Below are 21,305 nucleotides of genomic sequence, written 5' to 3'. Positions count from 1 at the left end.
TTCCATTGTATCTTGTCTCACTATACTTTGTCGAATACCCTTGAGAATAGAGATTTTCGAGCCACTGGTTTTCAATGTGCTCGTTAGCTTTATCTTACTCCCAGACTTTTCTCGGTCTTGACTTAAGGCAAAAAGAGATACCGATCCAGACTCTTCGGCTCAGCTATGACCGCTATGGCCGAAGCTCATAGAAAGACAGTCTCGCGTCCTAGACAGCCAAGACGGCGCTGCATTCCATGTCACGTTTCCAGAAAAGGGTGCATCGAGAGACACCGTCCTGCCAGTCTTACTGTGACCGTGGGCAACCAAGCCTGTGTACGTATGAAGAGCAGGTTTCTTTATACCTCGAGTACAATACGATGTCTTCGATGACACCAAGAAAGCAGACAGGGCAAAATATCATTCTCGAGGATGATGTGTGCCACCTATAGAAAGCACAAGAAAATTGCTGGTCCGAGCATTCTATAATTGACAATCGTGAGAATAGCAAGAGTTTACAAAACGTAAGAGAACTCATTTGACGCATCCTCGGCGGATTCCTGCACAACGAAAGTCATCGGAGCCCCCATCCAATCCTGTCAAATTGTCCTCACCGCTGCAACCACCGGGTCCGCGCTGTCTTCTGCTCCGGCTCATCTGGCGTATGAGTCAGGTCACTTTTGGTTCTCTCCTCTGCTTTCGTTTCGATGACCTCCAGTCGGCGGAGAAGGTCTGCTAGACCCCTGCGGAAGTCTTCGATGCACTTATTTTGGTCCGTCAATTTATTATCTAGAGACCTAAGCTTTAGTTATCTCTTTGTTCTTTATCTTGAAGGAAATGTACAACTAACTTCGCCCGCACATCTAGCCTTGGAGCATAATTTGCTAGCAAAGATCTTGCATTCACCATAAGGGGGGCACCAGGACTAACTCTGCGAGGCATTTAAGAATGAGCACGTTGCTGTCCCCGGCCTGAGACCCGTGTCTGCCGTATTGATGAATTGGTAGCAACCCTTGCTCCTGGTTACTGGGAGGATCGCCCTGCTGCGGGACAGCTTGGTCATTGTTGTTCGAGTGGATCGATGACTCTTCCTTTGTGGCGTCGCCGGACGGAGACCTAGATGGGCTTCGGCTGCATTCGGACTCCGAGGATGACAAGGACAGTGCGCGTTGCAATCGACGTCGGAAGCCTGGCATCTGCCGAGTGCGTGGAAGTTTTCGAATTGCTCCCATGGTCGTACAGTAGATTGAAATCAATCGGGGTGCTGCCAACAAAATAGGCCTCCGTGAAAAGTAGGATAGGAGTGCCTCTGAAATAATGCATACAGGTGCGAGGCTCTACATGTGTGAAAATGGATCTGGCGACTAAATGCTCGCAGTGGGAGACGCCGTCACCTTGAGGCTACGCCAGCCATATGTGGTCTCACATTTCGAAAAGTCAAAGAAGCGGGGCGCAAAAAGCATTTGGCAACAATTCATCGGGTTCTCAACGGGACGAACGTTGGTTAGCAAGCTGTCTAAACGAATTGAATTGTTTCAATCCATGGCTCGCAGAAACTTGGCTTCGCGGTTGGACTCGCAAGTCTGCGCCCAGCGAAAGGTGCAGCTTAGCTGTCACTTTCAACGTATCCTGCTGTGAAAAGATTCATCTGCGTGCACAGCGAGCTGGCCAAGCTCTGACCATTCCAGCAGGGGTCAATCGAGCTGATGATTTAATTGAAGATCCGTTCATTCAGTGCCTATATCAGATAAATAAGTGAGGAAGGGAAGTTGCACGTCCAAAATTGGGAGCACGCATCGAGGCAGCTAGGATGACAAAGTTTACAAACACAAGTTCGAGGCTACGGGCAGTCGATTTTCCAGAGCCAGCCCTTTCTTTCGAACTTACCGGCCAAGTTGAAGTTGTTTCACCTTTGTCAACAACGTTGAGGCATTTTATTTGTCAGGCCTAGACCCAGGAGAGCCAAGGGTCCAGGTGGATCCATCCACTCCACCCGCTCTCCACCCCGAACTCTTGAAATTTCTTATTTCAACGTTGATAAACAGCCTCAATGCCCAGCGAAAATGCGGCCGCCCGGTACGAATGTCGAGTGGAAATCTCTGAGCCCGGCAAAATGTACGCATGTAGTCGCTGCCGAGAAACGTACTCGATATGGCATAAAAGACGCATCTTTCCCGTCGAAAAAAAAGCAGGACTTTCCTCCTCACACTCCCGAGCCACTCGGGTGTTCTTCGCAGGATAAGCTCTGCGTTACCAATAAGTCTTCGCGGGACGGGCTCCGCGTCAACAAGTCTGCCTCGCAGGGGGACGCTGCGTTACCAATTGAGACCCGCAGGAGAGTGCTGCGTCAACAAGTTCTCCCTCACAGCCCATGAGCCCTGTGATTGTAAGAGTGCGCTTCCTCCCAGCCAATGAGCCCTGTGTTGTATAAATGTGCTCCGCGGGGACCTCCGCGACATCAAGAGCCTCCGCAGGGGGACGCTGCGAAACAAAGGGAGACCAGCAGGGACATCTGCGACACCAAAAGTCTCCGCAGGGACATCTGCGAAACCAAGAGTCTCCGCAGGGACATCTGCGACACCAAGAGTCTCCGCAGGGACATCTGCGAAACCAAGAGTCTCCGCAGGGACATCTGCGACATCAAGAGCCTCCGCAGGGACATCTGCGACATCAAGAGCCTCCGCAGGGACATCTGCGACATCAAGAGCCTCCGCAGGGACATCTGCGACATCAAGAGCCTCCGCAGGAGACCGCTGCGTCACCAAGTTCTCCGCAGGAGACCGCTGCGTCAACAAGTTCTCCGCAGGAGACCGCTGCGTCAACAAGTTCTCCGCAGGAGAGTGCTGCGTCAAAAAGTTCTCCCTCACAGCCCATGAGCCCTGTGACTGTAAAAATGTGCTCCCTCGCAGCAATGAGCCCTGCGTTGTAAAAATGTGCTCCGCAGGGACGCCTGCGTTACCAAGAACCTCCGCAGGAGACCGCTGCGACACCAAGTTCTCCCTCACAGCCCTGAGCCCTGTGATTGTATAATCATGAGCTTCCATGCAGCCTTGAGCCCTGCGTTATCAAATTTGCGCTCATTAGGCGACCCGTGGCGCCGCGGTCCTCGTCCTGATCCTCTGGCGATTGCAGGCACCTCTTCGTGGTGTCAGAGACTAGTATTCGAGAGTACTCGAAGAAGCCAAGACCTGCTCCAAAATTGATAGAAATAAATAATCCAACAATACTTGCTGTAAAATGACTTCACTATTGTATGTAGACGCCAACGTGCTAGGTGGTTCGAAAAATGCACTTTGTAGCGCTCAATCATGCCCTGAGCTTCAAGAATGGACATTCTCCACCACTTAGTGTGAATTAGAGCGTCGAGTCGTGGCTGATAGCGGGGTGGCCAGTCTGGGTGGCGGCTGAAATTCAAGTGGTCTCTATTGGTTTGAGTATTTGTCCCTGCTGGCTGGAGTGGCAGCAGAATTCGTCCGAATGAAGGGAGATATGGATTTTCGACGGTGGGTGGGTGGTGCGTCGTTGTGTCGATGGTGTTGACGGTTTTGACGGTTTTGACGGTCTTGATGGTGAGGGCATGTTGATCACATTGATTTTTTCATGGTGAGGGTATGCTGATGGTGAAGGCTGGAGGTGAGTAAAGGTTGAGAATTGGTGATGATGGTGATGGGGACATGACCAGTGAATCGTGAATCAACATGTTCAGTGCGGGTGACTCCCGGGCGGTGAAGTGGCGGCCAACGGTCAACATCCAACCCCGTCATAGTGGGGATCTTTATTCTCTCACGAATGCAAAAGTTGAAAAACAGTGCGAGATGATACTTTCTAGAAATTAGATTCGATATGGTAATACATATTCCGCAGTCTTCTGTATGACAATCTCCCGGCTCAAGCTTCACCGCCTGCTCTTTGTCGGTATTCTGTATCTGAGGTGGTGTCACCATATGCTGAATTGGAACCTGCAAGACATATGTTACCAGACTAGTGCTATCATATACATAACCAGAAGCAAAATCAGCAAAGGACCATTAGGGTACTGTATGTACCAGGGATAGAAGCCTCATTCTTCCAAACATATATCAGATATCATTTTGTCTCGACCTGATCAAATGAAAGGCACTTCTGGAGCTCGAAACGCTGATCTTGCCGGATGTGTGGCGAAGAACGGGAGGTATGATTGTTTGGAAAGTAGTCGCTATGATGAACTAAAATCAGCGCCAGCGCCCTTCTTCCTGCGTGGTCTAGTGGAATGTCACATTTGCTTTCCGAACGACGCGGGTTCGATTTACGCAGGGTACATCAGTTGGCTTTGAGTCACAACGACGAATCCGCTTGTGTTTTCCGAATCATTTCCCGAGTATTCGCTCTGCGGATTCATTTTTACCTTTTGCCCATCTCAAATGAATGGCGAAGTCACTTTTACGGAGTCGACTGGCCTTCCCGCCAAAGTCAGCAACCGGCGTTATGGAAATTGATGGTCATCGAGGACCTGCCGCAACAGACACATGCTACGGGGGGCAAAGGCTGAGTGCACTTGCGCGTCGCGTCGTGCCACACCCACACTGAGAGTAACATCAGTGGCTACGTCCGATGGCAGTGAGCACGTCTCCTTCACCATATATCACAAACCAAACCGACCTGCATCTTTCAAATAACAATTGGGCCATTGTGACCGCCTTGGCAATCGACTGGCCGGACTGGCGAGGCTACTTCTGCTGGCGAGTCCGTGCGAATCGGTGAAAGCGAGGAGGCATTCGGCCGGCTTGCCGCTGCATTGAACATAGCATCAGGGGAAAATCGCCAACGTCATTACAGCGGCTCGACGATAGGGCTAGCTGACATTCGAATTATTCTAGTGATGAGAATGTACTTACCGGGATCAATCATGAATAAGTCATGGTAGCAGCTTTACTTGATCGTCTGCATCAGATTACAGACAAGGCAATTCTTCGTAGGATATATTCAATCTACCACCAATTATCAGCAGCTGGTGCAATATGGTCGCTCGCAACTTACCTTGTTCGCGGCCTAGATGAGGTCCCCTTAAATCAGCTATAATGCACTTTCTCGATCGAACTCGTCAGAGCGGCTGAATTAGGGCTGTCTTTCACTGCCTCGCTATATCAACATGATTTCTGGTGACCGAGGGTGGTATGAGCTTGCCGTCATGCAGTCTGGCATCAGTATTGACAAGCCAGAGACGAGGTATAAGGCTTCAGCTCGATCCCACGTGCACAAGGGCCCGGGATCACCTTGTCCTACCTGCCAATACACGATTCTGGGCAAATATCCAATCATGTCAGGAAAAGTACCACCAGAAAAGAGATTCATGGTAACTTTTTTTGCGACAAACTTTTCCCCGACCTGAAAATGACTGCTCTCAAGGCGATGGAAATGTGGTAGGTCTAAACCACAGCCTGTCTTAGCGCTTGCGCAGCTGAAACCAGGGGTTGAAATAAATGGCCTCGAGACTATTGCCAATAGCTCACTTCAGATTGCTGATTGATGTTCATCGGGGAAGTATTCTTTTTTTCTGCGGCCGCCAGGTCTCGGCTTCTCCTCATTGTCGCAGATGCTCTGATGAATCGTTCGGTTAACAGTGAGGCTGGTTCATGGCTGCCGACAAGCCTTCGGATCGGACGTGGATAGGATGTTCATAGCAGTCGAAATCTTTCAAAATACAAAACACCAATACATTGATTGTCAACCTTTGTCCGGACAGGGTAATGCAGAAAAGACGAGTGAAAACACTTTGGACTGTTACCACATGGCTAAGCAGAGGGCATCAAGCCTTTCTGCCTTAGGATCGCTGAACGCGCCAGGTGAAGTGGCCGTGCCAGCCACGTCTTCAGGGAAAAGAAAACGCAAGCGTAGTGGGATTCAGTGGCTTAGCCCATCAGGCTGGTGCATCTGATTTATTTCCGAGGGCGAGGGGTAGAATAGCTCGCCTAGGTTGAGTGTAAAATTGAAGCTCCCTCTATGACGAAAAAGAATCATCAGCGTTATTTTCTGAGGAACAGAGAGCCATGGACGGATAGCATTCATTTGAGATAAGTACCGGGTGTTGGGAATGGGTAGGGGCAAAGCACTCACGGGAGTTACATTTTGAGCGACTTGTGATAGAAAGCTCGCTATTCTACGAAGTGGCCGTCAGCACATAATATCTGCTCGTAATTTTGCTTAGTTTTTGAGCTTACCTGGTCGCCTTTTGCTGTCCACTGCATTCTGAAAAGGCCAAGGGGACTGTAGATGACATCTATTTATCATCAATCATCACTAGGCAGTTTATGAAGGCAAATTATAACTCACTGTGCTTGCAGCTTGGACCATTCGGGATCCTGAAAGATTTGTTCAATGGGTGCTCAGCGGAATAGTGGAGGCGGGGCTAATATTGAGCATCTTCCGCGTTAGCATGATTCCAAATGACTGGGCAGCTACACTCACTGTTCGAAGACTTGATTATTGAGAAAGATTAGGCTATTGCGGTGTAAGAGGTTAGCTCATTTCCTTGCATGATTTGGAGGTCAATCCATACCGAAGAGTAGCCGTGGAGACGAATCATGTTTGACACTCTTTCACCCAGAATCACGAAGGAATGCTTGCGAACGTCTGTTATACTGGCGAGGGGCCTGGTATTTATAGTGTTGCAGGCAGTCACTCTGCCTACGTCGATGCGGTGATCTTTGTAAAATTTGAGGGCTCAAACACAAAATAATCTTCAATGATCACTGGCTCAACATTTCATCATTGATGCAAAGCAGCTTTCAGAGACATTGGATTCGCGCCTGGTGATCCAGAGCATGAAACTGATTTTCTGGCTGTTGGCATCATGCAAACTGTCGTGAGGATTCCACAGAAAAGAAACAACGACGAATATCAACATTCACAACCGTCAGTCCGCCCTTTATCGCGACCGGTGAGGCGAGGAGGTCATGCCATCTCATCTCAACGGTGATGAGCCCGTCACTCCACGCAACGAATACCCCATCAAAGACAGGCAGAGGCCCTAGATCTCAACAAGCCAAACCGCGGGGTTCGGCATTGCCTACCTGACATATCGGCGTAAATGCGTCACACCTACACGATATCAAATAGATCTAAGCTATTGTACGGCACGGGACTGATCCGCGCAGCCCCATTTCACGACACAGTCACTTGTACAGTGTGCCATTTACATATTAGGTCAATTCAGTCTTTACAGAAAAAACCTCTGCGATCAGCCGAGTCTTTGCCATTTGCCAAGGCATCACCTACATCAACTCCTGGGAACGAAGTGGGTGTGGGAGGCTGGGTACCAGTAGTTAGAAATATAAGCGAAATATAAGCCAATTAGTGCCATCGATGGCCCACATTCTCACACATCGTCTTTGACATGATTGGCTAATATTTGACCTTGGCTCCCAGGAGGCTGTGGGTCGTGCATATTAGTGTGATCATTGGATACTACTAATAGAACCATAGCTAATGAGGAATAATCAGCCAATCGGTGCCATGGAAGATTCTCATCTGCCATAAAGCCTCAGGAGAAACGATTGGTCCAAATTGGGCTATGAGCTTCTAGGAACCTGGGGCTACCATCACATCTACCATCACACCTACCATAGCCCGTCAGCAATACTCACATCAAACTCCCGTGACTTAAATGGATATGTGAAACTGGGTACCTCTGCAAAGCCAATCAGAGCCATGAATGCCCACAGACGCCTAAGGCTGGAAGCCTGTGATCGTCGATATACATGCTTTCGTTGGATGCTATTGATACTAATGATATATTCCAAGAAATAATAGGACACTCGGTGCCATGAATGACTCGAATGCATCAACGATTTTAGTCTGTCACGCGGATAAGACTGCCCGGATGAGCAATTTGACCCAATGGAATAGATTTCTGCTGTTTAGAGGTATGAATGGTGTTATTAGTTCTGGAGGAAATATGAGGCTACATATAAAATATGGAGCCAAGTTAATTTAATATCAACTTGATTGTCTATATAGACATCTCGGAGCTAATTTCGATGCCGCGGCTTATTTCCTGATCTGTAGATCCTCATCCCACGATGTATTCCCTTGTCGCCCCGCCTGATCGTAATGTACCAATCTCCTTCTGTAAATCAGCTTACATAAAAAACCCACGACCGAGCTAAACAGCCATTTCGACCCACTTACAAATACTTCTCATTGAGCCAATAATATGATTGATTCATCATTGACAATTTGAATTTCCAGGTATTCCGGAATGACTTAATTTAGTTCAGTGATGCGCAAAAAGCTATTCATTGCACTTCACGCAATAGCCTGGCTGTATATCGCCCGCATGGTAAAAATGATGAGCTGGATCTAATTTGTGTCAGCTCTCCCATGATGTAAGCTTAAATGGTGGAAAATCACCTGAAGTGCAGTGTCCCATTTTCTTGAAATCGCGCCAAAGATAGCGACTCCTAGCAAGATAAGACCCATGTTTGATAAATGAGTCAAGATGACATGCAGCTTCTTCCGGGCCTGCGTGGCACCTTTTACTAACCACAGGTACCATGCTATTTCACTCAGATGATCCAAGAAAAGTAGGAAGGGAGTGATGAAATGAATGTCACCTAGCATGAATAATCCAATAAATGTAATTGTTATTTTCAAAACCGTTGATGTCAAAGCATAGATCCTGAATACGACATGCGTCGATCGATTTATGAATGGATTATTGAGCTGCTGGAAACCAATCCGGAGAAACTAGGCCAGTATTAGCATATAATTGGCTTTTCTTAAGCTATAACAAACATTTTGCATAGAAGGAATCGTTGAAAGAATTCCAAGAAGAATTTCAATCCACAGCGATGGTTTCTCGCTCCAAAACAACCCTGCCAATAAGGCGGACAGGTGAAGGGATAAAACGCATAGCGCCAAGTCCATCTTGTGAAATGGCCAATCATCTCCGAACACGAATAAGAGAAGTAGCCTGACAACCAAAGCAAATAGATGCATTGTAATTAACAGGGCTTGGAAATATATTTCGGAAGTCATGACGAATGGAATTGAAATAACGTGTCACGGTCAGAAGAGGGCACGGATGGCGAAATAAAGATCATTAAATACGGCGACGCTTAGTTCAAAGCCAGGGGAGCCTTATTATATCCCAGGAGGAGGCGAACAGTCATTCTTTCCCTGTAGAGTATTTGCCTTGCCACCAGGTTTGAGCTCGCGCAAGGCAATATTCACGCAGAGCTCCTGGGAACTATGTTAAAGATGTGCCAGGGACTGGCATGCAGTATACACGATTTGTGCAGAGTCAAGTCCCACATGGCTCATCAGTGCGTCCCTGAACAAGAAGAAGCTAAATACTTTTCTGTTGCCTCACGCTAAGTCTTGCGTCTATGATCAGCTTGTGGTTTCCTACTTTTGGCGGTTGATGCTTCGAAAATCACCATCCGCATCTACAGATACATTAGCCCATGACAGCTTCATTCGTGGGAGCCAATTGCTTGCTCTGCGGAATCGATCTCTTCTGGGAACTACAGCGATCTATATTATAATTGGATGAGCTTCAGGTAAAGCTGAAAATCGGAGCAAACCAACTATGGGAGTTCATAGGTGAAAATATGTGAATGCAGATCAAATATTCTCAAGGTCAAAGATGCTCGGAATAAAATCTCACTATAAATATCACCTTGAATGTCTTTGTGCTGAATCAATTGTCGCATGATACAGCAACGAGATCTCCTTTGTTGAGATACAAATCATCTAGCGAAAAAATAGCGCGATAATCTCATCCTTTTCTAAAACATGGCGTGCCCCCCACCTTTAGGTCGTGAGTCACCTCCACTTATTCAAGCATAAGGACGACCAAAGGCAGCTAACCCGTCTGATGAGATCAGCGCTTCAAAAAGCCTCTTGTCTTGTTGGTCTATTGCCATGCGGCAAGTCTCGAGATGTCTCTTACCACAAACAATGGACACAAGCCGCCCTGTCCTTTGCTATCATGCAAGGAGGACTGCCAACCGCCCGAAAGCTACTTCGTCGATATGATACTGATATCAATGGTCGAAGTCCAAAATCTCAACCTCCACTCCTGATAGCCCTCGAATATCAACAACATGAGATCTTGAGGATGCTTCTGAGAGACCCGCAACTCAATATCAACATTCAAGATGACCGAGAATACACCGCACTTCATCTGGCTGTCATATACGACGACCCGGTCGCAATAGAAATCCTGTTGAGTCACAAACACATCGACGTCAAATATCTCGATTTTGCGGAGAATAGCGCACTTCTTTTAGCTACCATGGCATACGACGGCCTGGATCCCGTGAGGAATAATATCATAGACCTTCTACTTTTGAATTGCAATACTCTGGTGAACGAGCGAGACCAGAGGGGCCGCTCGGTACTGTGGCACGCAGCAAACACTGGCAACAAAAGACTGATCCTTCAACGGGCTCAGCTGCCGGATCTGGAGTCCGAAATTCCCGACAATGATGGTGTTTGTCCCGTGGATCAAGCTAGGAAAAAGGGGGGCATCGAGATAGTTACGCTTCTGCAGTGCCTTGCTGCACGTGATGACCCAGAGCGGGATATCTAGGCATGCCATACGATAGCCTGATAATCGCAAGATGGAAATGTGTTGATAAAAAGCTAGGTCGTTCAAACCGGCAGTAAAATAATTTCAGGATTTTTAGCCGACTTTCAAATTTTGGCAGCTATTTAAAAATACCTATGATAAATGCCTATAGCTGCCCGATACCAGCTTGGGTGCCGTCTAGACTATCAGTCTTGCCATTAGTGTCGACTTCATACGACATAATCAAGTTTGAATGGCTTTGCACACTCCCACGAGCATCATTGATAAGGAGTTTGAGCACCTGAAGAATATGCGGGAGAACCGATTGAACAAAGAAATTATGAATTGCCTCGATAAATCACAAAACGAGATCCAAACCAGGGGCATATTTAACCCCAGAGGCCCGTATAAGAAGTCGCTGATTCATTACGCCGCGATGGGAGACTGCACCGCGCTTCTTCAAAGCCTACTGGACGTCCGTGCTACCGTCGACGATCTTGATCATAATAAACGAACACCTCTCTCCTGGGCCGCAGAGTATGGCTCGCTCGGCGCCACCAAAATTCTCCTGAAGAATAGTGCCAAAGTCAATTCTCTGGATGACATGTATTGCTCGCCGCTTACATGGTTGATCCATGCTGGTAGTCCTCGCGAAGCTACCAGATCATACCTCAAAGAGAACAGGGCCATTACGAAGGGTGCAAAACACGCATGGATACTTAATAAATTGCGAATCCTCTGAGGACGAGAATTGGGCTGGGCTTGTAGTCTATCAAAAACTTATATTGATTCTGGAAGAAGATGAAATTTGAGAGAAGAACTGGGATTCGTCTTGCCAGTACCTCATGGCCATCAAATAGAGCGTTATTCACGACGCAATGAATAGTTTTTTGATATCCGTGTCCAGATCACTGGTGCATGTTGCACTGCTTCAGCTCTCCCAATGCCTTATTGTACTCATGATACAAGGTCCATGAATAATTGCGCAGACGTTCGAGTTCAGAAATGTGACTCCGTTCACGATTTTCAAGTAGTGATACCTGCTCCTCAATTTGGCAAAATAAAAGATAGAATCGGGTTCTTGCTTGATGCCCTCTTAGATCTTCAAGGAAAGCTATTCAAAGTTAGTAGGAATATTTTGATTGTGCACAGCAGACTCACGGTAGCGCCTGGAATGGCGATCAGAGGCGAGGGCCGTGGATGACACATATCTGTCGGGAGTCATTTCGCAGGCTAACTTTGGGGGTGTACGCCAGTCGAGAGTCCGATGGGTTATGATGGTAGCAGGTATGACTGCACGTTGAATACTTATACCCTGGCTGAGGAGGGATGCCGTGATTCGGCATGCCTCCAATCCTATTCCCAGGATCTAAGTCGCGCTTCCTCGAGCCACGAGCCCGTTCCTAGAGCTGTGAAGAATCAAGAAGACGTATTTTTAAGATGAATGACGTGAAGGAGCAGGGAAAATATCTCTCTCTGTTTATGTGCTATCATAATATTGTCCCCCATCAGTATTGAGCAATGAGTGGCCCTCTTACGAAGCTAGACGGGGTGAAATCTACACTTTTGTATATGCCGAGACTAGAAATGCAGAGGCAGACTGCACTTGTTAAGTCTAGAGTCATGTCATGTAGCACATTTTCAAGTGTCAATCTAGCCAGTAAGGCGCATAAAATATGATTATGAAGCAAGGGGTGTGGATTTCGCCACTCAACACACATTCAAGAATGCCAAGCCGAACCCCAGCCTCCTCTTGAGCACACACAATGCGGACTCTCTTCGAACGTACGTTGAACTTACTGTACTCACCCTTTCAATTCACCGCTCTATTCAGACTGCTTGTTATGGGCCTCCATATTTAAGCGAATGCTTCCATGCAGCACCCTTTCGGTGCTAGCTATGTATGTACTTGTCATTATGGGAGATAAAGTCGTGCGCTCAGAATCATCGAGAATAGCCAAGAAGCTCACAATATACCGAAGAAAAGGAAAGAAAATCCTGATTCTTATGGCATTTTCACTCCATTATCGGCTCTTGAAAATCCTGATTGATTGATTTAGAGCGAGAAGGGATGTTTTGTGAGTCTGGAATAGCCTTCATTATCTGACACACTCTCTTCCCAGCACTCTCAAGGGCAGCTCGTTAATTTTGATGTCCGCAGTAACTGGGAAATTGTGACCCTGAGCCACTTAGTTGAGGCTCTCTGATGTATTTTGCTTCATGTTTCTGATGCTTCCGCCTTCGCTGCAAGGTATCGCTAATAGGGACATGGCGATGCCGTGGCTAATGGCTTTCATTCAAAAGAGGTCCGCCCTCCCCTCATATGTCTTCCTCCAAGGTCCACTGTAATTGAAGACCCCGCTGAGGATGAATGGGTCATCGATTTATGCAATCGCCGCTGGAGGCTGCTTTTTAGCTCTCTTCCTAATCCAGACCCAAACCACGATGATTAACTGGGTCGAGGCCTGTTCAGTTATGATCTCTCGGCACCTCACACTTCCTGCTCTCATCCACAGACATCGTATTTGGGGCCCCTGGTCCCGGTTGAATGTTCTCATCTATTTTGCCTACATTGTGGTCAATATCATTGTGGTTTTCTTCCATACAGACTCCATCGCCCAGGCCGGCCGCCGGGCCGGGGAGCTGGCTCTCATCAACCTTGCCTTTCCCCTCTCCGCCGCTCACCTCGGTTACCTGGCTGATCTTCTAGGTATTACCTGGCGCACTTGCTGCAAGTTTCACCAAGCATCAGGTTGGATGTCCGTTGCTCTGCTGTCTTTTCACGTGATTGTAAAATGCTAGAGCCGGGAATTCAATTTTCCTCTCGGGGAAACACGTAACATGTTTACCCTGATTGTAAGTTTCCTTCTCCTCCTCATGAAACAGGGCTAACGCTGATAGGGATCGATCTCTTTAGCCGCTCTTGCTCTCTTTTCCCTCCCCTGGCTCCGCCGACGGTGCTATGAAGTCTTCCTCCGAAGCCATCAAATTCTGACTGCTCTCTTTGTATATGGTACGTGGCGACATCTCCCAGATCAGAGTCGCTTGCCAAAATTGTACCTTTACGTGCCGCTGGCGCCCCTGGCCCTGACTACATTCCTGGAGATTGTCAACTTATGTTACACGAACGGGCTATTTTCGGGCCACGGTGCTCCTCGGGCATTTGTATCCTTCACTCCAGAAGGATCTCTTACACATCCTAAGCTCAGAAAAGCGGCCCAGATTCGTCTGGTTCTGCCCCGATCTATCAAGACCGATGCGGGCCAGTATATCAACCTGTGGATGCCGTCAGTTGGATCTTGGTCGTGGCTTCAAATGCACCCTTTCATAGTCACATCGTGGTCGCGCGGAAGACATGACACGATTGAGTTATTTGTGCAGCCACGCAGTGGCATGACATCAGACCTACTGAGTCTTGCCGCTGGGGCTCCTGGCTATCCGGTACCATTCCTGTCCATGTTCACAGGACCACATGGTACCAGTGAGATTGTTGACGGGTATGAAACCGTGCTACTGATTGCGAGTGGTTTTGGGATCGCCGCAACAATTCCGTATCTGAAGAAGATGATACATGGCTATAATACCTGCACACTTCATGTCCGTCGGCTCCATTTGGTGTGGCAGATAGAATCAATTGGGGAGAAGACCCTTCCGTTTCCAGTCAGCCAGCACCAGCACTAACAAATTAGAAATGGTCAGCGCAGCCGAGGACCTGCTCAACCCCCTCCTGGAGGACGATATTATAGATAAAGGCTATGTATGTCACCGGCTTCAAAATGGAAACTTTGTTTAGTATTGACGAAAATACGTATACAGATTCTCAGCATTTCAATCTACGTCGAAAAAGGGCTTGCTCATGATAAGACGCCAATAGGAAAACATGAAAGAGCCTGCTTTTACCAAGGTGTACCTGATTATGACAACATAATCTCGCTCGAGGCATCGGGAGACCAGATCGAGAGGCTACCGAACATTCGCGATGAGCAAGGCCGGACCTTGGTGATGGGTGAGTGACCCTACCGCAGCCTGTCTCTATTCTATCGTATACTAATGTATTTCTAGTTTCAGCGGCAGGCAGGTTTAGAGACCAGATCCGAAAAACCGTCAAGGGCTTTTTGCATCATGGTGTGAGGCTTTCGGAGCTGGAATACCAGCCGGAGTAATTCAATGATAGGGAGTTCGCATGGAGCAAACGCAATGAGTAGCCCCGAGCATATGATGCTAATTGGAGTTGCCTTCTGCGCACTCAAAGTAGTAAAAATGTGATGTTCGGGCAATTGAAATGCGATTACGACAGACAAACTTGCCGATTTGATCCCTGAATCTCCCTGGTCAGCCAATTTAAATGACCTACTTGGTCATTATGAATGACCGGGGCCAAGCATTACACTGAAAAACAGCGGCTAGACCTTGATTGGTGATGCAATTAATACAACTCTTTTCTATCAAAATCAAAACGCGTATTATCTAATAGTAGACAGAACAAAAGCTTGAACAGTGAGGAACAGGAAGATCGTCAATTACCGTACCATGCATTGAATTTTTTTCATCGGTCATATTACTGCTGCTGTGGCTGACAAAGTAGGGGTGCCCGTATGGAAATTTGACTTCTGCTTTAATCGTTCTTCATGGGCCTTGGCGTGTATGAGTAGAATGTGCGAGCGGAGATCAACGCGAACCATGCAAGTCCGATGAGATTCCCTGGGCGGCATGGAATTTCCGTCAACAGTCGTTGCTAGATATTATTAGTACCGTTTGAAAGCACCGTTATGGAAAAACTCCGAGGGAAACAAACTTCTTTCAGTTCCTGAAAAGTGCTTGCCGAGGTCGTTGCGCAGAGAAATTCGATCGCAGCCGGGCAGCTTCTCCAGCGGTCGAGATTATCAATTCCTACTGCCCCATCTTCTTTGACATATTTCTGCATCAATTCCATCATGATTTTCGAGACTGGTGCCAAGTCACTGGCTTGAATTGTGCCCTGTTGCCGGAAAACACAGCAATCGATCCGTGCTGCCGTGCCTCGTTAGGTAGGGTTGTCTGCAGGTAGAAATGGAATAAAATTACCGATTTTGACCTGCCCATTGAGATTCACAATGATGCTAGAACAGTCCAGAGATGTGTGATGGAAGTTGTTCCCCACGAGATATAACAGCCCGTCAACGAACTGGGCCCAGTCAGTCATTTTGTCAGGTGGCAGACAGGTGGAAGAAAATGAGGAACAAACCTGAGACAATATGGCCGCCAGCTCCTGCTCGTCTGGGAAGGCTTTACAAGCGACGATATCAGCCAGAACGAGAGGGTCAAAATCCCCCAGTGTGTACAGAAGCTCGGGAGTGCGGAAACACTCCCAAATGGAGGCCAGGTTCTCATGGCGCATAGAGCGGAGAATCCGCAGTATCTTGTCAGCGTCCTCAATCGGATACTGGCGCACCGCCCAGACACCGCGGTCTCCAGAAGATCGAACGCATACGCGACGGGGCCAGCTAGGTCACAATCGTAGTACTTTCTGAAAGTACCCAAGGAGATTCGTCTCGGACTGTCAGGCCCGAACCAATAATGCTCTGCCACTGCATAGTCTTCTGGCGAGGCGGGCTTAGTGGCATCAATCGAGTTTTCTTGCCGGTGTACTCCGAAGTTAAGGAAGTGATGGACCTCTTTCCAGGTGCGGGTCCTAGATGGAGAGGTTGTGGACCGGGCTCGAGGTCAGTTACCGGTGATACTTCTGCTCGGGTTTGCGGCTGGGGAAGCAATGCAACTTGAGCGGCCTGGATTCTTGTCACTCTTTTTTTCGCCGAGTTTTCGCATTATGGAAGGAATTTGGCCAAAGCGTTGAAAGCAGAAAGATGAGCATGAAACGCAAAGAGAGAATCTGGTCAGTTTAAATGGGCTTTTCGTACGGGTGGAACACTAGGGTGTTGGATCAAATCCTCACCGGCAAAGAAACGCGGTGCCAACGTTGAGCCACCACAACAAGGGAGTCCAGATATATTTATAAAGGCATTCACGCCCGATAAAACCAAGCCAATATTGAGCCCCATCTTTATCCTGACACCATGACTCGACATGTCTTCACCGAGCAAGAGGTGCGACTCGCAGCAGAACGACGACTCAAATACATTGGTGCTGCTAAAGTCAGCATCCGCCAAATCCAATTTGAACCTCCCTTACCACGGGACTTGGACCCCAAAAATTTGGATCGGCTACGGAATATCTTTCGTAAGAATCGTTGTCGCCGCCTCGATGTCCACAACCATGTGCCCGCGACCGTGTCTCGGCATGACCTCGCGGATGCATTGCAGAAGGCGAACGTTCCCCAGGAATCATTGCTGACAACCGAAGGCCGCCATATCCCCGGCTAGAATTTCGGACGGGGCAACTTAGGGGTCTCCATGGTCGTCATCGCGTACAAGCTGGCGTCGCGGTACTCCCCCCCGGCGGATCGCTGGTGGACGGTTGATCTCTACACAGACGGTACGTGACGGACCCTTACCTTCCGCCAGATCGATATTGACAGTCCCACAAGACATTGGTGAAGAACTGAGAGCCGCGTTGGTGGAAGAATATTCCAATCAGAAGAAGCCGACCGACGGGGAGGTCTATCGCAAGATCAGACAGTATGAAGGCGAGGGTAACGAAGCTTTCCGAGAGCGATGGTTCGTGAGACTATCGCCCAGCAATCAAGACCGTTTAGATCAACTCGACAATAAGACGAATCGTCGTCTCCGACATGCAATTGACCGATTGCTAACGATTCCTGGACTTTGGCCAGGCGGAATGAGAATCAGCCTGCTTCATCGATTAATCGCCTCGGGCTGCATTGAGGTGAGTTTCAGGCTCAAGCTGCTGTCTTTCGCTGGCTAACCACAACTCTTCATTTCTCAGGAGATAGCAACCTATTTTGACCACATCTTCGACTTCTGGTCTTCTCTGGTCGGATCGGATCGGCGTCTGATGAAGAAAATCGATCGGGATACAGTTCACACCCTGCAGTTACTGGCACCAGGTAAATCACGCACTGATGAAATGACGGCGTGCGGGATGGTTCTCAGTGGCCATGTGTTTGCCGAGTTCAGTGCTGACGAGCGAAGCGCGGTATAGGCCAGAATGAAAGATTTTGATGGTCTCATTCCGTCCTTGTACACTTTCTTTGAGGATTTCAAGTACCCGGAGAGTTGCGCTCACTGTCTGAAGCGGCTCTTGGGCCCATCCCCCCGATCTGTGAGAGAAGCCATGAGCTCGATGTTTGACCCAGACTCGGAGTCCGAGGAAGATCACCGAGAGAAAGGGAAGTGTATCATTCAGACCTCGGAGTCAACTTTCCGACGCCTGCGTGCGACCGAGGCAGAATGCCTTCAGACCGGATACCAACAGGTATGGCTCTATGCCATGCGATATTATCCTCTGATGCCCCCGGACCCCAAGAACACTGATGATCTGTTGGCCAAACCGACTCGCGCTAAGCCGGACCCGCGCGCGATCTACGACATGGCCCATCTTGCTCATCAGCTCGGGTTTCGATCCCCAGAAATTGATGGGCTGCTGAACAGTTCTCCGGATCACCAAATTGCACGATCGGCCTTTCTCCAGGCCCGAAAGTCAGGGCGATATCGATACAATGACCAGCAGTTTGATGTTCTGGTGCGCCGAATTGTAGATTGTTTTACTGAAGCTGTACCCGATCAGCCTGGTCCCTCGCGAGATCTTTTGGCAGACAGTACCGTCAAGGCGCACGCTCGATCTGGGGTACCACAGACCCGTACCCATGTGCAAGATGCCCCATTTTTATTTTTAGATAGATTGCATGCTGATGTCGATGTCGCCGACACCATCACTAGCTTTTTTGTTCGCCGTTGTGTCTTTTTCGCATTTTTGGGAAAGCCGCCAACGGCTGATCCCATCAATAACAGAAGATGTGGCAATTTGAATGCAGATCAAAGGTTGGAAGGGGTAGTGGAATCGCCCTTGTTTGTTGAAAAGGACGGTGTGCCGGGTGCGCCGGGCTTGGATACGTCTGGACGGCACATGGACACATCCGGCAGGTCATCTCTTCTCCGAAGGAGCAACACTACAACACGCCAGCTAGTTTCCTGCGAGACTGACACTTCAGAAATTGCACCCGAGCCTATGGACTTGGATTTTCTGGAGCCAACTCTAGACCAGGACAGCTTTGATCAAAGAAGTCCATTGGATGGAGATCACTCTACTCCCAGAGGGTCACTGAGCGAATCCGTGCTGGAAATGGTCCCTTCTCATCACGCGTCTGGAGCCAATGCAGAGCTTGGGGATGCTAGAAGTGAATGTACTCAGATCTCGTTGGAAACAGTCTCGATGGAATGGAGTCAGGGCGAGCGAGCAACAGGAGAGGAACCCAACCCCGACACTGGATCTGTCCTTGGAATTGCTGCTCAGGCATCTATCGATCCTGCAGCACAGCGACGATCTTCGTCAGAAACGATAATATTGTCAGAAGAACGCCGTCCCTCCAGGTCTGAAGAACTAGAAGCTTTTCTCGGTGGCCTGAGGAGGGCCCAAGTGGAGCAAGAGGAGTTGGAAAAAAGGATGGAGAGCGACCGGCTCAATGAAGAGCTCAATCTGCTCTATCATAATCAAGCTTTACCGAGAGACTTGCTTCAATTAGGTCAAACTCAGAATTTGTCACTGCCGACCTCTGCTAACCAGCAATCGGAAGCAACATACAGAGAGACCGGGCACATCGCAACAAAACCTGTCGACCCCAATTGTCAAACGTCTACACAACCGCTTATCGAAATCAAGTTCTGGTCACTCGAGCGAGGTCAGTGGAATCAATCAGACTGTCTCCTCGTAGACCGGTTGGATCCCTCACCTATGGAGCGACTCGCACGGAAGTACTCATGCAAAGGATATACACTCTACGATGTGAACCTCAAGAGCCTTCGTCCAGCCCATTGTTACCGCGCAGCAACAGCGGATGATACCAATGCGATGTTCTTGATTTCCGCCCATGAAGAGAAGAATATTGTGGCCACGGACGGATTAAAGAAGGAGGAAAAACTGATGTCCATGTCCGCTCGCGTTGTGGGACGTGCAGGTGAGCGATGAACCAATTTGCCCGGCAGTGCGCGGTACAACCAGGATCTTCATGTGAATCATTGGTTCCTAAGACTTTCTTCTTGGGGAGCTGATGAGGACAAGAATCTTCTTTTGAGAGGGCCGTGTTTCTAGAACACGTCTCCCAGAAGGCCCTTGTTCTTGTGAAGCGCTGCCAATTGAGAGAACCTCGAATGAGCATAAAAATCTAGACGTACCTTCGCAATGCAGCCACCTTTGTAGAGAAGATTACTTGTAAGCATTTGTGCAACTTTGGCACACCTTAATTGCTGGCCTGGCAGGCGGGGATGAACCGGCAAAAGGGATCAACGGGCAAAGATTGCACCATAAGTGCTTGCGTGTTCCTTTCAGAGATCCGTGATATTTTAAAAATTGCTATTAGTAGATTCAACCGGCACTCAAAAATGCAGAATTTATCCATGCTATCCCGCCTGCTGAGTGAAAACTAGCGTTATTTGCAGTGCCTCTAGAATATGATGTTTTATGCAAACCAACACCTTCACAATAGCTTGTTGGACAGGAATTGATGATACTGGAAGCAGGAAAATGAAACATCTCAACAACATGATATCAAAATAGGTTGGTGGACAAGTGCACATACCGATTTATGCATACGATATTGGGTGTCAGATATTCATCACCGAAATGATCAATTGTCATCGTTGATCACAAGTTTTTCTGGTGACACAGTATATGAAAAAGTTTTTGCCACTGTTGGCACCGTTTAATCAGTCGTGGCAATGCCGCAGAAAAGTTTCGATCACGCGATTCGACATTCACCACCAACCTTTAGCTGGGTACCATTCCTCTGCGAGAAGGTCTGGCTAAATTTTTCAAAGGTAGCTGTTGATGTTTGAATATTGGGACAGAGCTGTTGAGCAACATGAAAAGAATGCGGTCGCATTGGAAAAACACCTAATATGATTCATTACCGAGGAGAAACTGGTGTAGCTATGGGCAGCAGCACGAATTTGACCGTGCAGTATGCAGCAGGTCAAAATTTGAGGGTCAATTTCCTTGGCTTTTCCCTCAGTCACCGATGATTGCTGCAACTGTGCAAGTTATGAGGCAGTTCACGGTTCTATAGATAAACCAAAACCATCGTCACCAAGAGAGCTGTTATCGTGACAAAAAAAAACCAGCCCTTGTCATCCTTACCCACTCTTTCTGCGAACACGATTGAAAGCACAATATCATAATCAACTACTGATCTCTTCTAGAGACGACGCAATCTATATATAAATACGTCAACCTTGCTCTTAGCGTCTGCCAACATACTTTGTTTCCGGTATGGAATGAAGCTGGGCTCATCTTTGTAATTGAATGCAAAAAGACGCACCAGCTCACCTTGACTTGATTGCGAAGAGTGCTCCTAGTAGGTGTGTTTATTGATGCCCAGCTACTTCACATTATGCTAACGGAGAAGATGCCCTGAGTAGAAGTTCTGCATTTACTGTCCCCCAAAATTCAGGCGACAAGCCCATCTCTCTTTCTCGCTATTCCTGGATCTCATTCTCATACAGCTCAGATCAAGGAATTCAGAATATACCACCGTTCGCCATTGTATCAGGTCGCAGACGCGCTGAAAAGCATCGATATGGAAACACTGGAGACCATCAATCCATTCACATTGGCACCATGGGAGGAACGCGTGCGGAGCGATAGTCATGCTGTACCGGAGACA

At 48.2% G+C, this 21,305-nt stretch overlaps 1 protein-coding gene across 1 annotated transcript; it reads left to right on the top strand.

Annotated features, from left to right (window-relative positions):
* Nucleotides 1-10,784: 10,784 nt before the first annotated feature.
* Nucleotides 10,785-11,273, top strand: N7509_000393 (uncharacterized protein; the record flags this gene model as incomplete). The annotated part of the gene is made up of 1 exon (XM_056625040.1): nt 10,785-11,273. The coding sequence occupies one exon, from the start codon at nt 10,785-10,787 to the stop codon at nt 11,271-11,273; it is 489 nt and encodes a 162-aa protein (XP_056493622.1).
* Nucleotides 11,274-21,305: the final 10,032 nt, after the last annotated feature.

The sequence above is a fragment of the Penicillium cosmopolitanum genome, assembly GCF_028827165.1.
Source record: "Penicillium cosmopolitanum strain IBT 29677 chromosome Unknown utg000003l:1.0-3747932.0:1.0-3751027.0, whole genome shotgun sequence".
Lineage (NCBI taxonomy): Eukaryota > Fungi > Ascomycota > Eurotiomycetes > Eurotiales > Aspergillaceae > Penicillium > Penicillium cosmopolitanum.
Note: the sequence above shows the minus strand (reverse complement) of the source record. Positions and strands in the feature narration are given on the sequence as shown.